The sequence below is a fragment of the Oratosquilla oratoria genome, chromosome 32, assembly GCF_046742065.1.
Source record: "Oratosquilla oratoria isolate Oo_2021 chromosome 32, ASM4674206v1, whole genome shotgun sequence".
Taxonomy (NCBI): domain Eukaryota; kingdom Metazoa; phylum Arthropoda; class Malacostraca; order Stomatopoda; family Squillidae; genus Oratosquilla; species Oratosquilla oratoria.
Genome location: NC_134808.1, coordinates 38,985,745 through 39,005,744, shown reverse-complemented (window position 1 = coordinate 39,005,744; position 20,000 = coordinate 38,985,745). Strand labels below are relative to the sequence as shown.

General features: G+C 39.2%; 2 protein-coding genes across 2 annotated transcripts in view; both read right to left on the bottom strand.

The window, feature by feature from the left end:
* Nucleotides 1-20,000, bottom strand: part of LOC143017445 (neural cell adhesion molecule 1-like) — an 801,122-nt gene that overhangs the window by 14,748 nt on the left and 766,374 nt on the right. The gene's annotated exons all lie outside the window — the stretch shown is intronic.
* LOC143041755 (uncharacterized) lies at nucleotides 1,755-7,700 on the bottom strand (the record flags this gene model as incomplete). Its single annotated transcript, XM_076213777.1, has 3 exons — nucleotides 1,755-1,916; nucleotides 7,017-7,118; nucleotides 7,392-7,700. Coding segments are annotated over 3 exons (573 nt in total), but the record flags the coding sequence as incomplete, so codon positions are not given.

Below are 20,000 nucleotides of genomic sequence, written 5' to 3'. Positions count from 1 at the left end.
GTAGTAGTAGTAGTAGGAGCAGTAGTAGTAGGAGTAGTAGTAGTAGGAGTAGTAGTAGAAGGAGAAGGAATAGAAGGAGTAGGAATAGAAGGAGTAGGAATAGAAGGAGTAGGAATAGAAGGAGTAGGAATAGAAGGAGTAGGAATAGAAGGAGTAGGAATAGAAGGAGTAGGAATAGTAGGAGTAGGAGTAGGAGTAGTAGTAGTAGGAGCAGTAGTGGTAGTAGGAGCAGTAGGAGTAGTAGTAGGAGCAGTAGGAGTAGTAGTAGGAGCAGTAGGAGTAGTAGTAGGAGCAGTAGGAGTAGTAGTAGGAGCAGCAGTAGTAGGAGCAGCAGTAGTAGGAGCAGCAGTAGTAGGAGCAGCAGTAGTAGTAATAGGAGCAGTAGTAATAGTAATAGGAGCAGTAGTAGTAGTAGTAGTAGGAGTAGTAGGAACAGTAGTAGTAGGAGCAGTAGTGGTAGGAGCAGTAGTGGTAGGAGCAGTAGTAGTAGGAGCAGTAGGAGTAGTAGTAGGAGCAGTTGTAGTATTAGTAGGAGTAGTAGGAGCAGTAGTAGTAGTAGCAGAAGTAGTAGCTGTAGAAATAGTAGGAGCAGTAGTAGTAGTAGTAGTAGTGGGAATAGTAGGAGCAGTAGTAGTAGTAGTAGGAATAGTAGGAGCAGTAGTAGTAGGAGCAGTTGTAGTAGTAGTAGTAGTAGCAGTAGTAGTAGTAGTGGGAGTAGTAGTAGTAGTAGTAATAGTGGTATTAGTAGTATTAGTAGTATTAGTAGTATTAGTAGTATTAGTAGTAATAGTAGTAATAGTAGTAATAGTAGTAATAGTATTAGTAGTAATAGTAGTAATAGTAGTAGTAGTTGTATTAGTAGGAGCAGTAGTAGCAAAAGTAGTAGCAGTAGCAGTAGTAGTAGTAGTAGTAGTAGTAGTAGTAGTAGTAGTAAGAGCAGTAGTATTAGTAGTAGTAGTGGTAGTAGTAAGAGCAGTAGTAGTAGTAGTAGTAGGAGTAGTAGCATTAGTAATAGTAGTACGAGTAGTAGTAATAGTAACAGTAGTAATAGCAGCAGTAGTAGTAGTAGCAGCAGCAGCAGTAGCAGTAGTAGTAGTAGTAGTAGCAGTAGTAGTATTAGTAGTAGTAGTAGTAGTAGTAGTAGTAGTATTAGTAGTAGTAGAAGTAGTAGAAGTAGTAGTAAGAGCAGTAGTATTAGTAGAGAAAATAGTGGAGTAGTAGTGGGAGGAGCAGTAGTAGGAGCAGTAGTAGAAGCAGTAGTAGAAGCAGTAGTAGAAGCAGTAGTAGGAGCAGTATTAGTAGGAGTAGTAGGAGCAGTAGTAGTAGGAGTAGTAGGAGTAGTAGTGGCAGTAGTAGTAGGAGTAGGAGTAGCAGGAGTAGTAGGAATAGTAGGAGGAGTAGCAGGAATAGTAGGAGGAGTAGTATTAGTAGTAGTAGAAGTAGTAGTGAGAGGAGCAGTAGTAGAAGTAGTAGTAGTAGTAGTAGTAGTAGCAGTAGTAATAGTAGTACAAGTAGTAGTAAAAGTAGTAGTAGTAGTAGTAGTTGTATTAGTAGGAGCAGTAGTAAAAGTAGTAGCAGTAGTAGTACTAGTAGTAGTAGTAGGAGCAGTAGTAGTAGTAGTAGTAATAGTAGTAGTAAGAGCAGTAGTATTAGTAGTAGTAGTAGTAGTAGTAGAAGTAGTAGTAAGAGCAGTAGTAGTAGTAGAGGAAATAGTAGGAGCAGTAGTAGTAGTAGGAGCAGTAGTTGTAGGAGTACTAGGAGCAGTAGGAGCGGTAGCAGTAGTAGGAGTGGTAGTAGTAGCGGTAGTAGGAGAGGTAGTAGGAGCGGTAGTAGGAGTGGTAGTAGCAGTAGGAATGGTAGTAGTAGCGGTAGTAGGAGCGGTAGTAGGAGCGGTAGTAGGAGCGGTAGTAGGAGCGCTAGTAGTAGTAGGAGCCGTAGTAGTAGTGGTAGTAGGAGCAGGAGTAGCAGGAATAGTAGGAGCAGTAGTAGTAGGAATAGTAGGAGCAGTAGTAGTAGTAGTAGTAGTAGTAGTAGTAGGAGTAGTACGAGCAGTAGTAGTAGTAGTAGTAGTAGTAGTAGTAGTAGAAGGAGTAGTAGGAGGAGTAGGAGCAGTAGGAGCAGTAGTAGTAGTAGTAGGAGTAGTAGGAGCAGTAGTATTAGTAGGAGCAGTAGTAGTAGTAGTAGGAGTAGTAGGAGCAGTAGTAGTAGGAGCAGTAGGAGCAGTAGTAGGAGTAGTAGGAGTAGTAGGAGTAGTAGTAGTAGGAGTAGTAGGAGCAGTAGTAGTAGTAGGAGCAGTAGTAGGAGTAGTAGGAACAGTAGTAGGAGAAGTAGTAGTAGTAGTAGTTGGAGTAGTAGGAGCAGCAGTAGTAGTAGTAGGAGCAGTAGTAGTAGTAGGAGTAGTAGTAGTAGTCGGAGCAGTAGTAGTAGTAGTAGAAGCAGTATGTGTAGTAGTAGTAGAAGCAGTAGTAGTATGAGTAGAAGTAGTAGTAGAAGCAGTAGGAGTAGTAGTAGAAGCAGTAGTAGTAGTAGTAGAAGCAGTAGTAGTAGTAGTAGTAGCAGTAGTAGTAGTAGTAGTAGTAATAGAAGCAATAGGAGTAGTAGTAGTAGCAGTAGTAGTAGAAGCAGTAGTAGTAGTAGTAGGAGCAGTAGTAGTAGTAGTAGGAGCACTAGTAGTAGTAGTAGGAGCAGTAGTAGTAGTAGTAGTAGTAGTAGTAGTTGGAGCAGTAGTAGTAGTAGTAGTAGTAGTAGTAGAAGCAGTAGGAGCAGTAGTAGTAGTAGTAGAGCCGTATTAGTAGTAGGAGTAGTAGTAGGAGCAGTAGTAGGAGTAGTAGGAGCAGTAGTAGTAGTAGCAGTAGTAGTAGTAGCAGCAGTAGTAGGAGCAGTAGTAGTAGTAGTAGGAGTAGTAGGAGCCGAAGAAGTAGTAGTAGGAGTACCAGGAGCAGTATTAGTGGTAGCAGTAGTAGAAGCAGTAGTAGTAGTAGTAGGAGTGGTATGAGCAGTAGTAGTAGTAGTAGGAGTAGTAGAAGCAGTAGTAGTAGTAGGAGCAGTACTAGTAGTAGTAGGAGTAGTAGTAGTAGTAGTAGTAGGAGTAGTAGGAGTAGTAGTAGTAGTAGTAGTAGTAGTAGTAGTAGTAGTAGTAGTAGTAGTAGTAGTAGGAGCCGAAGTAGTAGTAGTAGGAGTAGTAGGAGAAGTAGTAGTAGTAGTAGTAGGAGCAGTAGTAGTAGGAATAGTAGGAGCAGTAGTAGTAGGAATAGTACGAGCAGTAGTAGTAGGAGTACTAGGAGCAGTAGGAGTACTAGGAGTACTAGGAGTACTAGGAGCAGTAGGAGTAGTAGGAGCAGCAGTAGAAGCAGCAGTAGGAGCAGCAGTAGGAGCAGCAGTAGGAGCAGTAGTAGGAGCAGTAGTAGGAGCAGTAGTAGGAGCAGTAGTAGGAGCAGTAGAAGTAGTAGTAGTATGAGCAGCAGTAGTAGTAGGAGTAGTAGTAGTAGTAGTAGTAGTAGTAGGAGCAGTAGTAGTAGTAGTAGTAGGAGCAGTAGTAGTAGGAGTAGTAGTAGTAGGAGCAGTAGTAGTAGTAGGAGCAGTAGTAGTAGTAGGAGCAGTAGTAGGAGTAGTAGGAGCAGTAGTAGGAGTAGTAGGAGCAGTAGTAGGAGTAGTAGGAGCAGTAGTATGAGTAGTAGGAGCAGTAGGAGCAGTAGTAGTAGTAGGAGCAGTAGTAGTAGTAGTAGTAGTAGGAGTAGTAGTAGTAGTAGTAGTAGTAGTAGAAGCAGTATGTGTAGTAGTAGTAGTAGTAGTAGTAGTAGAAGCAGTAGTAGTAGTAGTAGTAGAAGTAGTAGTAGTAGTAGTATTAGAAGCAGTAGTAGTAGTAGAAACAGTAGTAGTAGAAGCAGTAGTAGAAATAGTAGTAGTAGTAGTAGTAGTAGGAGTAGCAGTAGTAGTAATAGAAGCAATAGGAGTAGCAGTAGGAGCAGTAGTAGGAGTAGTAGTAGCAGCAGTAGTAGTAGTAGTAGGAGCACTAGTAGTAGTAGTAGGAGAAGTAGGAGCAGAAGTAGTAGTAGGAGTAGTTGGAGCAGTAGTAGTAGTAGTAGTAGTAGAAGCAGTAGGAGCAGTAGTAGTAGTAGTAGAGCCGTAGTAGTAGTAGTAGTAATAGTAGTAGTAGTAGGAGCAGTAGTACTAGGAGTAAGAGTAATAGGAGTAGTAGTAGTAGTAGTTGGAGCAGTAGTAGGAGTAGTAGGAGCAGTAGTAGGAGCAGTAGTAGTAGTAGTAGGAGTAGTAGGAGCCGAAGAAGTAGTAGTAGGAGTAGCAGGAGCAGTATTAGTGGTAGTAGAAGCAGTAGTAGTAGTAGTAGTAGGAGTGGTATGAGCAGTAGTAGTAGTAGTAGTAGGAGTAGTAGGAGCAGTAGTAGTAGTAGGAGCAGTAGTAGGAGTAGTAGGAGGAGTAGTAGTAGGAGTAGTAGTAGGAGTAGTAGTAGTAGTAGAAGCAGTTGTAGTAGTAGTAGTAGTAGTAGTAGTAATAGTAGTAGGAGTAGGAGTAGTAGCAGTAGGAGTAGTAGGAGTAGTAGTAGTAGTAGTAGTAGTAGTAGTATTAGTTGTATTAGTAGCAGCAGTAGTAAAAGTAGTAGCAGTAGGAGCAGTAGTAGTAGGAGCAGTTGTAGTAGTAGTAAGAGCAGTAGTAGTAGTAGTAGTAGGAGGAGGAGGAGTAGTAGAAGTAGTAGGAGTAGTAGTAGTAGTAGTAGTAGTAGGAGGAGGAGTAGTAGAAGTAGTAGGAGTAGTAGTAGTAAGAGTAGTAGTAGGAGTACTAGGAGCAGTAGGAGTAGTAGGAGCAGTAGTAGTCGGAGTAGTAGGAGCAGTAGTGGTCGGAGTACTAGGAGCGTCAGTAGTACGAGTAGTTGGAGCAGTAGGAGCAGTAGTAGCAGTAGTAGTAGGAGTAGTAGGAGTAGGAGTAGTAGTAGTAGTAGTAGGAGTACTAGGAGCAGTAGTAGTAGTAGTAGGAGCAGTAGGAGTAGTAGGAGCAGTAGTGGTCGGAGTACTAGGAGCGGTTGTAGTAGTAGTACGAGCAGTAGTAGTAGTAGGAGCAGTAGTAGGAGCAGTAGTAGTAGTAGTAGTTTGGAACAGTAGTAGTAGTAGTAGTAGTAGTAGGAGCAGTAGTAGTAATAGTAGGAGCAGTAGTAGTAATAGTAGGAGTAGTAGGAGCAGTAGTAGGAGTAGTAGGAGCAGTAGTAGGAGTAGTAGGAGCAGTAGTAGTAGTAGTAGGAGCAGTAGTAGGAGTAGTAGGAGCAGTAGTAGTAATAGTAGAAGTAGTAGGAGCAGTAGTATGAGCAGTAGGAGCAGTAGTAGGAGTAGTAGTAGCAGCAGTAGTAGTAGTAGTAGGAGCACTAGTAGTAGTAGTAGGAGAAGTAGGAGCAGAAGTAGTAGTAGGAGCAGTAGTAGTAGTAGGAGCAGTAGTAGTAGTAGGAGCAGTAGTAGTAGTAGGAGCAGTAGTAGTAGTAGTAGTAGGAGCAGTAGTAGTAGTAGGAGCAGTAGTAGTAGTAGTAGTAGGAGTAGTAGTAGTAGTAGTAGTAGGAGTAGTAGGAGTAGTAGGAGTAGTAGTAGTAGGAGTAGTAGGAGCAGTAGTAGTAGTAGTCGGAGTAGTAGTAGTAGGAGTAGTAGGAGCAGTAGTAGTAGTAGAAGCAGTATGTGTAGTAGTAGTAGAAGCAGTAGTAGTATGAGTAGAAGTAGTAGTAGAAGCAGTAGGAGTAGAAGCAGTAGTAGTAGTAGTAGTAGAAGCAGAAGTAGTAGTAGTAGTAGTAGTAGTAGTAGTAGTAGGAGTAGCAGTAGTAGTAATAGAAGCAATAGGAGTAGTAGTAGTAGCAGTAGTAGTAGTAGTAGGAGCAGTAGTAGTAGTAGTAGGAGCACTAGTAGTAGTAGTAGGAGTAGTAGGAGCAGAAGTAGTAGTAGTAGTTGGAGTAGTAGTAGTAGGAGCAGTAGTAGTAGTAGTAGTAGAGCCGTATTAGTAGTAGTAGTAGTAGTAGTAGTAGGAGCAGTAGTAGGAGTAGTAGTAGTAGTAGTAGTAGGAGCAGTAGTACAAGGAGTAGGAGTAATAGGAGCAGTAGTAGTAGTAGTAGGAGTAGTAGGAGTAGGAGTAGTAGTAGCAGTAGTAGGAGTAGTAGGAGCAGTAGTAGTAGTAGTAGGAGCCGAAGAAGTAGTAGTAGGAGTACCAGGAGCAGTATTAGTGGTAGCAGTAGTAGAAGCAGAAGTAGTAGTAGTAGGAGTGGTATGAGCAGTAGTAGGAGTAGTAGAAGCAGTAGTAGTAGTAGGAGTAGTAGTAGTAGGAGTAGTAGTAGGAGTAGTAGTAGTAGTAGTAGTAGTAGGAGTAGTAGTAGTAGTAGTAGGAGCAGTAGTAGCAGTAGTAGGAGGAGTAGGAGTAGTGGGAGCAGTAGGAGCAGTAGTAGTAGTAGTAGGAGTAGTAGGAGCAGTAGTAGTAGCAGTAGTAGTAGTAGTAGTAGTAGTAGGAGTAGTAGAAGGAGCAGTAGTAGTAGTAGTAGTAGTAGTAGTAGTAGGAGGAGGAGTAGTAGGAGGAGTAGGAGCAGTAGGAGGAGTAGGAGCAGTAGTAATATTAGTAGGAGTAGTAGGAGCAGTAGTAATAGGAGTAGGAGCACTAGTAATAGTAGTAGGAGCAGTAGTAATAGTAGTAGGAGCAGTAGTAGTAGTAGTGGGAGTAGTAGGAGCAGTAGTAGTAGCAGCAGTAGTAGTAGGAGTAGTAGTAGTAGTAGTAGTAGTGGTAGAAGCAGTAGGACTAGTAGTAGTAGCAGTAGTAGTAGTAGAAGCAGTAGTAGTAGTAGTAGTAGTAGTAGTAGAAGCAGTATCAGTAGTAGTAGTAGTAGTAGTAGTAGTAGTAGTAGTAGAAGCAGTAGGAGTAGTAGGAGTAGTAGGAGTAGAAGTAGTAGTAGAAGCAGTAGTAGTAGTAGTAATAGTAGTAGTAGTAGAAGCAGTAGGAGTAGTAGTAGTGGAAGCAATAGGAGTAGTAGTAGTAGTAGAAGCAGTAGGAGTAGTAGCAGTAGTAGTAGAAGCAGTAGGAGTAGTAGTAGTAGAAGCAGTAGGACTAGTAGTAGTAGAAGTAGTAGTAGTAGAAGCAGTAGTAGTAGTAGAAGTAGTATCAGTAGTAGTAGTAGTAGGAGTAGTAGTAGTAGGAGTAGAAGTAGTAGTAGAAGCAGTAGGAATAGTAGTAATAGTAGTAGTAGTTGTAGTAGTAGTATTAGTAGTAGTAGAAGCAGTAGGAGTAGCAGTAGTAGTAGTAGAAGCAATAGTAGTAGTAGTAGTAGAAGCAGTAGTAGTAGTAGTAGTAGTAGTAGTAGTAGAAGCAATAGGAGTAGTAGTAGCAGTAGAAGCAGTAGGAGTAGTAGTAGTAGTAGTAGTAGAAGCAGTAGGAGTAGTAGTAGTAGAAGCAGTAGTAGTAGTAGTAGTAGAAGCAGTAGGAGTAGTAGTAGTAGTAGAAGAAGCAGTAGGAGTAGTAGTAGTAGTAGTAGAAGCAGTAGAAGTAGTAGTAGTAGAAGCAGTAGTAGTAGTAGTAGTAGTTGTAGTAGAAGCAGTAGGAGTATTAGAAGTAGTAGTAGTAGAAGCAGTAGTAGTAGTAGAGGCAGTAGGTGTAGTAGTAGTAGTAGTAGAGGCAGTAGTAATAGTAGTAGTAGTAGTATAAGCAGTAGTAGTAGAAGTAGTAGTAGTAGTAGTAGTAGTAGTAGTAGTAGTAGTAGTAGGAGTAATAGTAGTAGTAGTAGTAGTAGTAGAAGCAGTAGGAGTAGTAGTAGTAGTAGAAGCAGTAGGAGTAGTAGTATTAGTAGTAGAAGCAGTAGTAGCAGTAGTAGTAGTAGAAGCAGTAGGAGTAGTAGTAGTAGTAGTAGAAGCAGTAGTAGTAGTAGTAGTAGTAGTAGAAGCAGTAGTAGTAGTAGTAGTAGAAGCAGTAGTAGTAGTAGTAGAAGCAGTAGTAGTAGTAGAAGCAGTAGGAGTAGTAGTAGTAGTAGTAGTAGTAGAAGCAATAGGAGTAGTAGTAGCAGTAGAAGCAGTAGGAGTAGTAGTAGTAGTAGAAGCAGTAGGAGTAGTAGTAGTAGTAGTAGTAGTAGTAGTAGAAGCAGTAGTAGTAGAAGCAGTAGGAGTAGTAGTAGTAGAAGCAGTAGGAGGAGTAGTAGTAGTAGTAGTAGAAGCAGTAGGAGTAGTAGTAGTAGTAGTAGTAGAAGCAGTAGGAGTAGTAGTAGTAGTAGTAGTAGTAGAAGCAATAGGAGTAGTAGTAGTAGTAGAAGCAGTAGTAGTAGTAGTAGAAGCAGTAGTAGTAGTAGTAGTAGAAGCAGTAGAAGTAGAAGCAGTAGGAGTAGTAGAAGCAGTAGTAGTAGTAGGAGTAGTAGTAGTAGAAGGAGTAGTAGTATTAGAAGTAGGAATAGTAGTAGTAGTAGAAGTAGAAGTAGAAGTAGTAGTAGGAGTAGTAGTAGGAATAGTAGTAGTAGAAGTAGAAGTAGTAGTAGTAGTAGAAGGAGTAGTAGCAGAAGGAGTAGTAGTAGCAGAAGTAGTAGTAGAAGTAGTAGGAGTAGTAGGAGTAGAAGTAGTAGTAGAAGTAGTAGTAGTAGGAGTAGGAGTAGTAGTAGCAGGTAGTAGTAGTAGGAGTAGGAGTAGTAGTAGGAGTAGTAGTAGTAGAAGGAGTAGTAGTAGTAGAAGGAGTAGTAGTAGAAGGAGTAGTAGTAGGAGTAGTAGTAGCAGGAGTAGTAGTAGAAGGAGTAGTAGGAGTAGTAGTAGAAGGAGTAGTAGTAGTAGTAGAAGCAGTATGAGTAGTAGGAATAGCAGTAGTAGTAGTAGGAGTAGAAGTAGTAGTAAAAGTAGTAGTAGTAGTAGTAGAAGTAGTAGTTGTAGTAGAAGTAGTAGTTGTAGTAGAAGTAGTTGTAGTAGTTGTAGTAGTAGAAGTAGTAGTTAGAAGTAGCAGAGAAGTAGTAGTATAAGTGTTAGTAGTAAGTAGTAATAGAAGTTGTAGTAGAAGTAGTAGAAGTAGTAGTAGTTGAAGTAGTAGTAGTAGAAGTAGTAATAGTAGTAGTAGTAGTTGTAGAAAAACAAGTTAAAGTAGTAGCAGAAGTAGTAGTAGAAGGTTTAGTAGTAGGTAGTAGTAGTAGAAGTAGTAGTTGTAGTAGTAGTAGTAGTAGAAATTGTAGTAATAGTAGTAGACGTAGTAGTAGAAAAACAAGTTGAAGTAATAGTAGAAGTAGTAGTAGAAGGTTTAGTAGTAGGTAGTAGAAGTAGTAGTAGTAGTAGTAGAAATTGTAGTAATAGTAGTAGACGTAGTAGTAGAAGTAGAAGTAGGAGTACTACTACTACTTCTACTACTACTAGTACTTCTACTACTACTACTACTATTTCTACTACTACTTTTACTACTACTACTACTACTACTAGTACTTCTGCTACTTTTACTACTACTACTACCTCTACTACTCTACTAATACTACATATACTACTTCTACTACTACTTTTACTACTTCTACTACTACTACTACTACTACTACTACTACTACTACTACTACTTCTACTTCTACTTCTACTACTATTACTAATACTACTTCTACTACAACTACTACTACTAATACTTTTCCAACTACTATTATTACTACTACTTCCCAACTACTAATACTTCTACTTCTACTACCACTACTACTACTACTTTTCTAACTACTATTATTACTACTACTACTTCTACTAGTACTAGTACTTCTACTACTACTACTATTTCTACTACTACTTTTACTACTACTACTTCTGCTACTTTTACTACTACTACTACCTCTAATACTACTACTAGTACTACATATACTACTTCTACTACTACTTTTACTACTGCTTCTACTACTACTACTTCTAGTACTACTTGAACTACTACTACTTTTAATACTACTACTACTTCTACTACAACTACTACTACTACTACTTCTACTACCACTACTACTTCTCTTACTTATACTACTACTACCATTACTACTTTTACTACTACTTCTACTACTCTAATACTACTTCTACCTCTACTACTACTTTTACTACTTGTACTGCTAATTTTACTACTGCTTCTACTACTACTACTATAGTACTACTTGAACTACTACTACTTCTAATACTACTACTGCTGCTACTACTATTTCTACCACTACTTCTAATACTACTACTACTACAACTACTACTACTGCTACTTCTACTACTACTACTATTACTACTTCTACTACTACTACTACCACTACCACTACTACTTCTACTGCTATTACAATTACTACTATTTTCACTACTACCACTGCTACTTCTACTACTACAACTACTATTGCTTCTAATACTACAACTACTGCTACTCCTAATACTACTACTACTACTACTTCTAGTACTACTACTACTAATTCTACTACTACTACTGCTACTTCTACTACTACTACTACTACTACTACTACTACTTGAACTACTATTACTTCTAATACTACAACTACTGCTACTACTACTTCTGCTACTACTACTAGTTCTAGTACTACTACTACGTCTACTACTACTACAGCTACTACTACTACTTCTACTACTGCTACTTCTACTACTACTACTACTACTTCTACTACTACTGCTACTACCACTTCTAATAGTAATACCACTTCTACTAGTACTTCAACTACTTCTACTACTAGAACAACTTCTACTACTAGAACAACTACTTCTAATACTACTTCTACTACCACTACTACTTCTACTACCACTACTACTATTACTTATACTGCTACTAACATTACTACTTTTACTACTACTTCTACTACTACCACAACTACTACTACTACTACTTCTATTACTGCTACTGCTACTATTACTACTACTACTACTTCTACCTCTACTACTACTTGTACTAGTACTTCCACTCCTACTCCTACTTCTACTACTACTTCTACTACTACAAGTACTACTACTACTACTACTACTATTTCTACTACTTTTACTACTATTACATCTACTACTACCACTACTACTCCTACTACTACTCATACTACTACTATTTCTACTTCTACTTCTAATACTCCTACTACTACTACATCTACTACTACCACTACTACAACTACTTCTACTACTACTTCTACTACTACTATTTCTACTTCTACTACTATTACTACTAATACTACTACTACTACTTCTACTATCTGTACTAATACTTCTACTACTACTTCTATTACTACATCTACTAGTACTACTCTACTACTTCTACTTCTACCACTACTACTGCTACTACTACTACTACCACTTCTACTAGTACTACTTCTATTACTTCTACTACTTCTACTACTATTACTTCTACTACGTCTACTACTACTCTTACTACAACTACTAATACTACTTTTACTACTACTACCACTACTACCTCTGCTACTACTACTACCACTACCACTACTACTGCTACTACTACTACTAATTCTACTACCACTACTACTACTTATTTTCCTTCTACTATTACTACTACTTCTAATACTAATACTTCTTCTACTACTACTACCATTACTACTTCTACTACTACGTCTACTACTACTACTACTAATTTTACCCCTGCTACTACTACTACTACTGCTACTACTACTACTTCTACTACTGCTACTACTACTACTAATTCTACTACCACTACTACTATTCTATTCCTTCTACTATTACTACTACTTCTAATACTAATACTACTTCTACTACCACAACCATTACTACTTCTACTACTACTTTTACCACTACTTGTACTGCTACTACTACCACTTCTACTACAACTACTTCTACTACTTTAACTACTACTACTTCTAATTCTACTACTAATACTATTTCTACTACATCTACTTCTAATACTACTACTACCTCTACTACTACTACTTCTACTTCTACTTGTACTTCTACTACTACTTTTACCACTACTTTTTCTATTACTACTACTTCTACTACTACTAATAGTACTTCTACTACTTCTAATATTACTACTAGTTCTTCTACTAGTACTACTGCTACTACTTCTACTGCTACTACTTTTACTACTGCTACTACTACTTCTACTGCTACTACTACTACTACTTCTACTACTACTTGTACTTCTATTACTACTTCTACTACTACTTCTATTTCTACTACTACTACTACTACTACTACTACTACTACTACTACTACTACTGTGTTCTATTACTAGTACTACTTCTACTACTACTACTACTTGTACTTGTACTTGTACTTCTACTACTACTTTTACCACTACTTTTTCTACTACTACTACTTCTACTACTACTAGTAGTACTTCTACTAGTTCTACTCCTACTTCTACTACTACTACTACTAATTCTTCTTCTACTACTACTACTCCTACTTCTACTACTACTACTACTACTACTTCTACTGCTACTACTTCTATTTCTACTACTACTACTTTTACTATTACTACTACTACTACTATTACTACTACTACTTCTACTACTACTTATACTTCTATTACTATTTCTACTACTACTACTTTTAATACCACTTTTACTACTACTTCTACTACTCCTACTACTACTACTACTACTACTACTGTTTTCTATTACAAGTACTACTTCTACTACTACTACTACTACTACTACAAAAATAAAAGTTGTAGTAGTAGTAGTAGTATTAGTACCACCACTACTACTGCCATTTGTATAGTATTACTAAAACTATGAGTAATAATAGTAATAGTACTATTACTATTCGTACTACTACTTGTAATAGTACAATTAGTAATATCAGTAGTAATAAAGGTATTAGTAAAATCAGTAGTAGTAGTATTGCTACTCTTGCTATTATTAGTAATAGGTGTACTAACAGTAGTAGTAGTAACAGAATTAGCAATAGTGGTAGAATTGCTAGTAGTAGTAATTGTAGTAGTAATAATAATAATACTATTACTATGTAGTGGTAGTAACAGTAGAAAAAGCAATAGTAGTATTAACAATATTAGGAATTGTAGTAGTAATAATGATAACTAAGGCTATTATTGTTACTACTACTAATATTGCTAGTAATAGTAAGTGCGGCAATAGTAGTATTAATACTACTATTGTTACAAGTAGCATCAATAGTACTATATTTTTAGTAATAGTAGTTTGTGGTACTATTAATATTAATAGTATTACTAATACTAGGAATACTACTAATAGTAGGATCAGTAATAGCAGCAATAGTAGTACTATTGCTACAAATGTTATAAGTAGTAGTAGTACTGTATTATTATTACTCTTCCTATTAATAGCAATAAGAGTAATAGTACTACTACTATTGCTATTAGTAATATCAATATTACTTAAAGTACTAATAATAGTAATATAGTACTATCAGTAATAGTTGTAGTAGTAATAGTAAGACTACTAGTCATTGTAGTAATAATATCACGTATACTATTAGTACTAGTACTATTACTAACACTACAATTGGTAAAATTAGTAGTAGTAAGAGCAGGGCATCTATTACTGTTGTTATTAGTAGTAACAGTAATTGCAATAGTACTATTCTTAATATTGCTAATACTAATAGTAATAATAGTTGTAATAGTACTATTACGACTATTACTAGAAATTGTAGCAATAGTAGCACTTCTGCTACTACTCTACTATTGTTATGAGTAATAGTAATAATAATATTAATAGAACTACTATTGCCACTACAAATAGCATTAGTGTTAGTAAAAGTATTAGTAGTAATTGTACTACTACAGTTATTACCTCTACTAATATTACTAATAACATCAGTACTACTACCACTAGTACCAGTAGTATTACTACCAGTAGTAATACTACCAGTAGTATTACTACCAGTAGTATTACTACCAGTGTTATTACTATTGTTACTACTATTACTATTATTAAAAGTATTAGTACCACTGCTAGTAGTAATAATTCTATTACCATTACTGTTGTGGTAGTAACAGTACAAGTAATATTAGCGGTAATAGTACTATTACGACCACTATCACTAAAAGTAATAACCGTAGTAATAGCAGTAGTAATAGAAGTAATGGTACTACTATTATTATTCTTAATATTAGCAATTGTAGTAGAAATTGTAGTGCCACTACTAATTATACTATTACTATTAGTATAGTAGTAGTAGTAACAGGAATAGTAGTAGTGTTACTAGTACTTATAATACTACTTATATTACTACTGTTACTATTAGTATTATTAATATTAACAGTTATTACTACTATACCAATAGTAGTTGTAATAGTAGCAATGGTAATTCTACTATTATTAGTACCACTAATAGTAGTAATTAGTAATAATTTTTATAACTACTAGTGTCAGTAGTATACTATTGCTATAACTATTAGTAGTACTGCTAATAATAGTAATAGTCCCATTACTATTACTATTGATACTCTTAGTAACAGTACTAATAGTATTTATAACAGTAGTAGCAACAGTACTATTACTCTTATTATTTCTGCTATTACTACTAATTGTAGTGAAGTACTATTATTATTAGTACAATTTCTACTATTAGTAGTAGTAATAGTACTACTGTTATTACTATTAGTTCTAACAGTAATACTGCCTTTACCAATATTAATATTGGTAATAGTAGTAGTACTACTGGCACTATTACTATTATTAGTAATAGTTCTAGTAGTTGTGACAGTAGTTTAAGTGGTGAGAGTAACAATAGTAGAATTAAAAGTAGTAGTAACTACTGATGATACTACTATTACTACTGCTATAGTAGTAATAGCAGTAGTACTACAACTACTGGTGTTACTATTAGTAATATTAGTATTTGTAAATCTATTACTATTACTACTTTTTCTAACAGTAGTAATAGTAGTAATAGTAGTAACATTAGTAGTAGTAGTAACAGTAGTAATAATAGCAATAATATAGTAATATTAGTATTTGTAAATCTATTACTATTACTACTTTTTCTAACAGTAGTAATAGTAGTAACATTAGCAGTAGTAACAGTAGTAATAATAGCAAAAAATAGAGAGATTGGGCATAATACAAAGTCAGGAACAAATAGGAAAAGAAATGAATGAACGGAGGACGAGATTAAGGGGAATGAGAAGAAAGGAATAGAAGATAAGAAAGCGGAAAAGGGAACAATGGACATGAAAATAGAAAGAAGAGGTTAGGAGGGAAGAAAGAGGGCAGGAATTGGTGGAGAGGGGAACAGGCGAAAGGAGAAACCGGAGTGAAATATTCAGAGAAAATGGGGAACTGTGTAAAATGGGAAGTTAAAAAAAAAATAAAAAAAATAGAGATGGACTCGTTTTTGCCGTCGACAAATCACCAGCGCTTCTATGAACCAGAGATGGAGGGTGAGGAATGAAAAAAAGTGGGGAGGAAGGAAGAATCACGGAAGAGGAAGGATGATGGAGAGGAGAGGACGAGGGTAAAGATGGAATAAGGAAGAGGACTGGTGAACGGTTGGAGAAGGACTGGGTGAAGAGAGGAGAGGCAAAAGGTGGAAAAGAGAGTAAAAGAAGAGCTAAAAGGGATTGGTATGGACAGGATTAGAGGGAGAGAAGAAGGAGGAAGAGGAGGAGGAGGGGGAGGATGAAGAGGAAGAAGAGGATGAGGAAGAGGAGGAGGAGGTGTTGGGAGAGAGGAGAAGAAAGAGGTAATGGAGAAAGGAGAGGTAGAGAGAGGAGGAGAGAGGTAGTGTAAAAATAAAGAGGAATAGGGAAGTGCAGGGGATGAGGGGATGAGGAGGGAGTAGGGAAAGAGGGGTGGGTAGGGAAATAGGGGGAAGAGTAGCTAAATATGAGGTGGATATGGGGAAGAGATTCGGAGTATTGGGTGGAAGAATAGGTAGGGGAAAAGGACGGCATGGAATAAGAGTGAGGATTCGTCGTATAGAGTGAGGATTTATCGTAGAGAGTGAGGATTCGTCGCAGAGAGTGAGGATTCGTCGCAGAGAGTGAGGATTCGTCGTAGAGAGTAAGGATTCGTCGTAGAGAGTGAGGATTTGTCGTAGTGAGGATTCATCGTAGAGAGTGAGGATTCATCGTAGAGAGTGAGGATTCATCGTAGAGAGTGAGGATTCGTCGTAGACAGTGAGGATTTGTCGTAGACAGTGAGAATTTGTCGTAGAGAGTGAGGATTCGTCGTAGAGAGTGAGGATTCGTCGTAGAGAGTGAGGATTCGTCGTAGAGAGTGATGGTTTGTCATAAAGAGTGAAAATTTGTCGTAGAGAGTGAGGATTTGTCGTAGAGAGTGAGGATTCGTCGTAGAGAGTGAGGATTCGTCGTAGAGAGTGAGGATTCGTCGTAGAGAGTGAGGATTCGTCGTAGAGAGTGAGGATTCGTCGTAGAGAGTGAGGATTTGTCGTAGAGAGTGAGGATTTGTCGTAGAGAGTGAGGATTCGTCGTAGAGAGTGAGAATTCGTCGTAAAGAGAGAAAGAGTTATGGGAAGAGAGGAGAGGATTAGATGGGAAGGCAGAAGGATTAGTTGGAGGGGAAAGAAAGAGAGAATTAGGTTGAGGGGAGGGGTGGATTAGGTGGAGGGGGAGGTGGAGGGGGTGGAGGGGGAGGAGTTTTGGAAGTGGAATATGGGAGAAGGTAAAATGGTGATGAAGAGGGGAGAGGGAGGAGAAAAGGGAAGAGAAAGGGAGGAGGAGAAGGAGGAGGAGGAGGAGGAGGAGAAGGAGGAGGAGAAGGAGGAGGAGGAGAAGGAGGAGGAGGAGAAGGAGGAGGAGGAGGAGGAGGAGGAGGAGGAGGAGGAGGAGGAGGAGGAGGAGTAGGGTGAGGTGGAGGGGAGGGGTGGGTTGGGGGAGGGGAGGGGGAGGAGCTTGGGAAGTGGAGTATGGGAGAAGAAAAAAAAAGAAAAGGGAAGAGGAGGAGGTGTAGGTGGAGGTTGAGGAGGAGGAGGAAGAGGAGGAGGAGGAGAAGAAGAAGAACGGAGGGGGCATGTGTTGACATATGTAAGGAGTGATAAGTTATGAGCAGGAAGAGGAAGACTTGAGGAGAAGGAAAAAGGAAAGGAGAAGAGTTGATGGGGGAGGAATGTATAAAAAAGCAGAATGAAATGATGATGAAGAGTGAAATGAGAGGAGAAGGTGGAGTGAAGGAATAAGTGGAATGGCGAGGAGAAAATGGGGAGAATGCTGGAGAAAGGGAAAAGAGAAGAAAGAGAGAGGAGGAAGAGGAGAAACTATTCGCTAGGACGAAAGCGTGACACTGAATCAACGTAAGAACGAGAAAGAGAAGAGTAGAATAACAAGAAGAGGAAACGAAGGAGGAAGAGGAGGAAGAGGAGAAGAAGAAAGGATGGAGGTGGATGAGAAAGGAGGAGGTGGAGGGAAGAGGAAGAAAGGAAGATTAATAGAAATGAGGTTGAAGAGGAAACGGTTGAGAAGAAGAAGTAAGGGTTGAGGTGGATGAGAAAGGAAGAGGTGGAAGAAGAGGAAGAGAAAGAAGAAGAAGAAGAGGAGGTAGAAGAGAATAAGGAGAAAAGGTGCGTGAGAATGAGGAGGGACGAGGAAGATAGGGGAAGAAAGGAAGATGAAGGGGGAAAAAGAGGAGAAAGAAGAGGAAGCAGAGGAAGAAGAGGAAGCAGAGGAAGAAGAGGAAGAGGAAGAGGAAGAAGAGGAAGAGGGACGAGGGGTTCTGTGGGTGCGTTGGGAGGAGGGGAAGTTGCTTGGGTGGAGCTCCTGATGGCTTTGAAGGACCTTGAAGGGTATGATTTCTTTATCGATAAGTCAAGGGCTTTCCTCGCAAACAATACACAATCATTGAAAACACCCACACACTCCCGAAGACCGGCCCACCTAACCGCAACTCCCCTGATTCACTTCTCGTACTCACTCACTCTCTCTCTCTCTCTCTCTCTCTCTCTCTCTCTCTCTCTCTCACTCTCTCACTCTCTCACTCTCTCTCTCTCTCTCTCTCTCTCTCTCTCTCTCTCTCTCTCTCTCTCTCTCTCTCTCTCTCACTCCTCTCTCTCTCTCTCTCTCGCTCTAACCCACTTCTTCTCTAGAGGATGACAATGACAACAATTACTAAAACTACTACTATAACTAATACTACTCTTACTACTACTTCTACTCGTACTCCAGTTCCAACTCGTTCTCGTACTCCTCCTCCTCCTCCTCCTTTTCCTTGTGTTCCTCCTTCGCCTCCTCCTCCTCCTCCTCCTCCTCTTCCTTGTCTTCCTCCTTTGCCTCCTTCATCTCTCCTTCTCCTACGCTTTCTCTTATTACTCCTTCTTCTCCTCCTCCTCCTCCAACTCCTCCTCACTCCTCACTCCTCCTCCTCCTCCTCCTCATCTTCCTTCTTTACATCCGCCCCCTCTCCTACGCTATCTCCTATTACTCCTGCTCCTCCAACTCCTCCTCACTCCTCCTCCTCCTCCTCCTCCTCCTCCTCCTCCTCCTCCTCCTCCTCCAACTCCTCCTCCACTCCTCCTCCTCCTCCTCCTCCTCCAACTCCTCCTCCTCCAACTCCTCCTCCAACTCCTCCTCCTCACTTCTCATCCCCGTCTCCTTCCTTGCTTATCAAGTATCTCCCACACTCTGCCCTATCTTCATTCTCCACTCACCTCCATCCAGATAATCTCCTTTCCCTTTCTTTAATTCACATTTCTCGGTTATTTATAACTAAATTATTTAACCTCGCTACCGCCAGACGATGCTATTCAGACAATGAACGAACCTTAGTTTAAGGATGCTGCCGGGAATCCTCTTTTGCTCTCATCCCATCGTTTCCTGGGATTACTTCGATTGTCTAAATGACGCTCATTGTTCTATTTACATTGAAATAGAGTTATCTGGTACTTACGCACGGACACGCGCACGTATAAGGAGACGCACATACACGTACACGCACACACGCACACAAACACGCAGGCACACAGCACTCGCATATACACTGTCTGTCTGTCTGTCTGCCTGTCTGTGTGTCTGTATGTTTGTCTACCTGTTTTTGTGTCTGCCCGAGTGTGTGTGTCTATATGTCTCTCTCTCTCTCTCTCTCTCTCTCTCTCTCTCTCTCTCTCTCTCTCTCTCTCTCTCCACACACACACTCCTCAGCCTTCCCTCTCTCCCTATCTCTCTTTATCTTACGCTCTACATATCTGTCTGCCTTTTTGTATATACAAAACTATCTAGATATCTATCTCTATATCCATCTGTCTCTATCTCCCTCCCTCTTCTATCTCTCTCTACCTATCTCTTTATCTATCTCTTCATCTCTCCCCTTATCTCTATCTCTCTTATTCTCTCTCTCTCTCCGTCTTCCTCTCAGTCTCCTCTATTTCTTCTTCCTTCTCCCGTGTGTCTATGGGCGATTTCCTATGACCGTCTCTTTATCTGTCTATTGTTTCATTACCACCGCACTTTTCAATGCGGTAGTTATGACCCCTTCTGTAGTTGAGACCTGTCAACCATAAAGCTTCTGTATATAAATATACATATATTTTCCCCGCTTTGTATTACAACTTCAAAGGCAAAAGAGACTATGGGATATAACCACATAGGGGGGATGGACATCCGAAAATGACACGAGCCCGTAACGTGCACAACATTTTTTTTTATATAGAAATAAATGGGCGTACTAAAGAGTTGTGTGTGTGTGTGTGTTTGTGTGTGTGTGTGTGTGTGTGTGTGTGTGTGTGTGTGTGTGTGTGTGTGTGTGTGTGTGTGTGTGTGTGTGTGTGTGTGTGTGTGTGTGTGTCTGTGTGTGTGATATATATATATATATATGTATATATATATATATATATATATATATATATATATATATATATAGATAGAGAGAGAGAGAGAGAGACGGAGACACAGAGAGAGAGAGACAGAGAAAGTCAGAGAGAGAAGGACAAAGTGAGAGGAGAGAAAGGGAGAAAGTGACGGAAGCAGAGGGGGTGGGGTAAAGAAGAGAGAGAGAGAGAGAGAGAGAGAGAGAGAGAGAGAGAGAGAGAGAGAGAGAGAGAGAGAGAGAGAGAGAGAGAGAGAGAGAGAGAGAGAGAGAGAGAGAGAGAGAGAGAGAGAGAGAGAGAGAGAGAGAG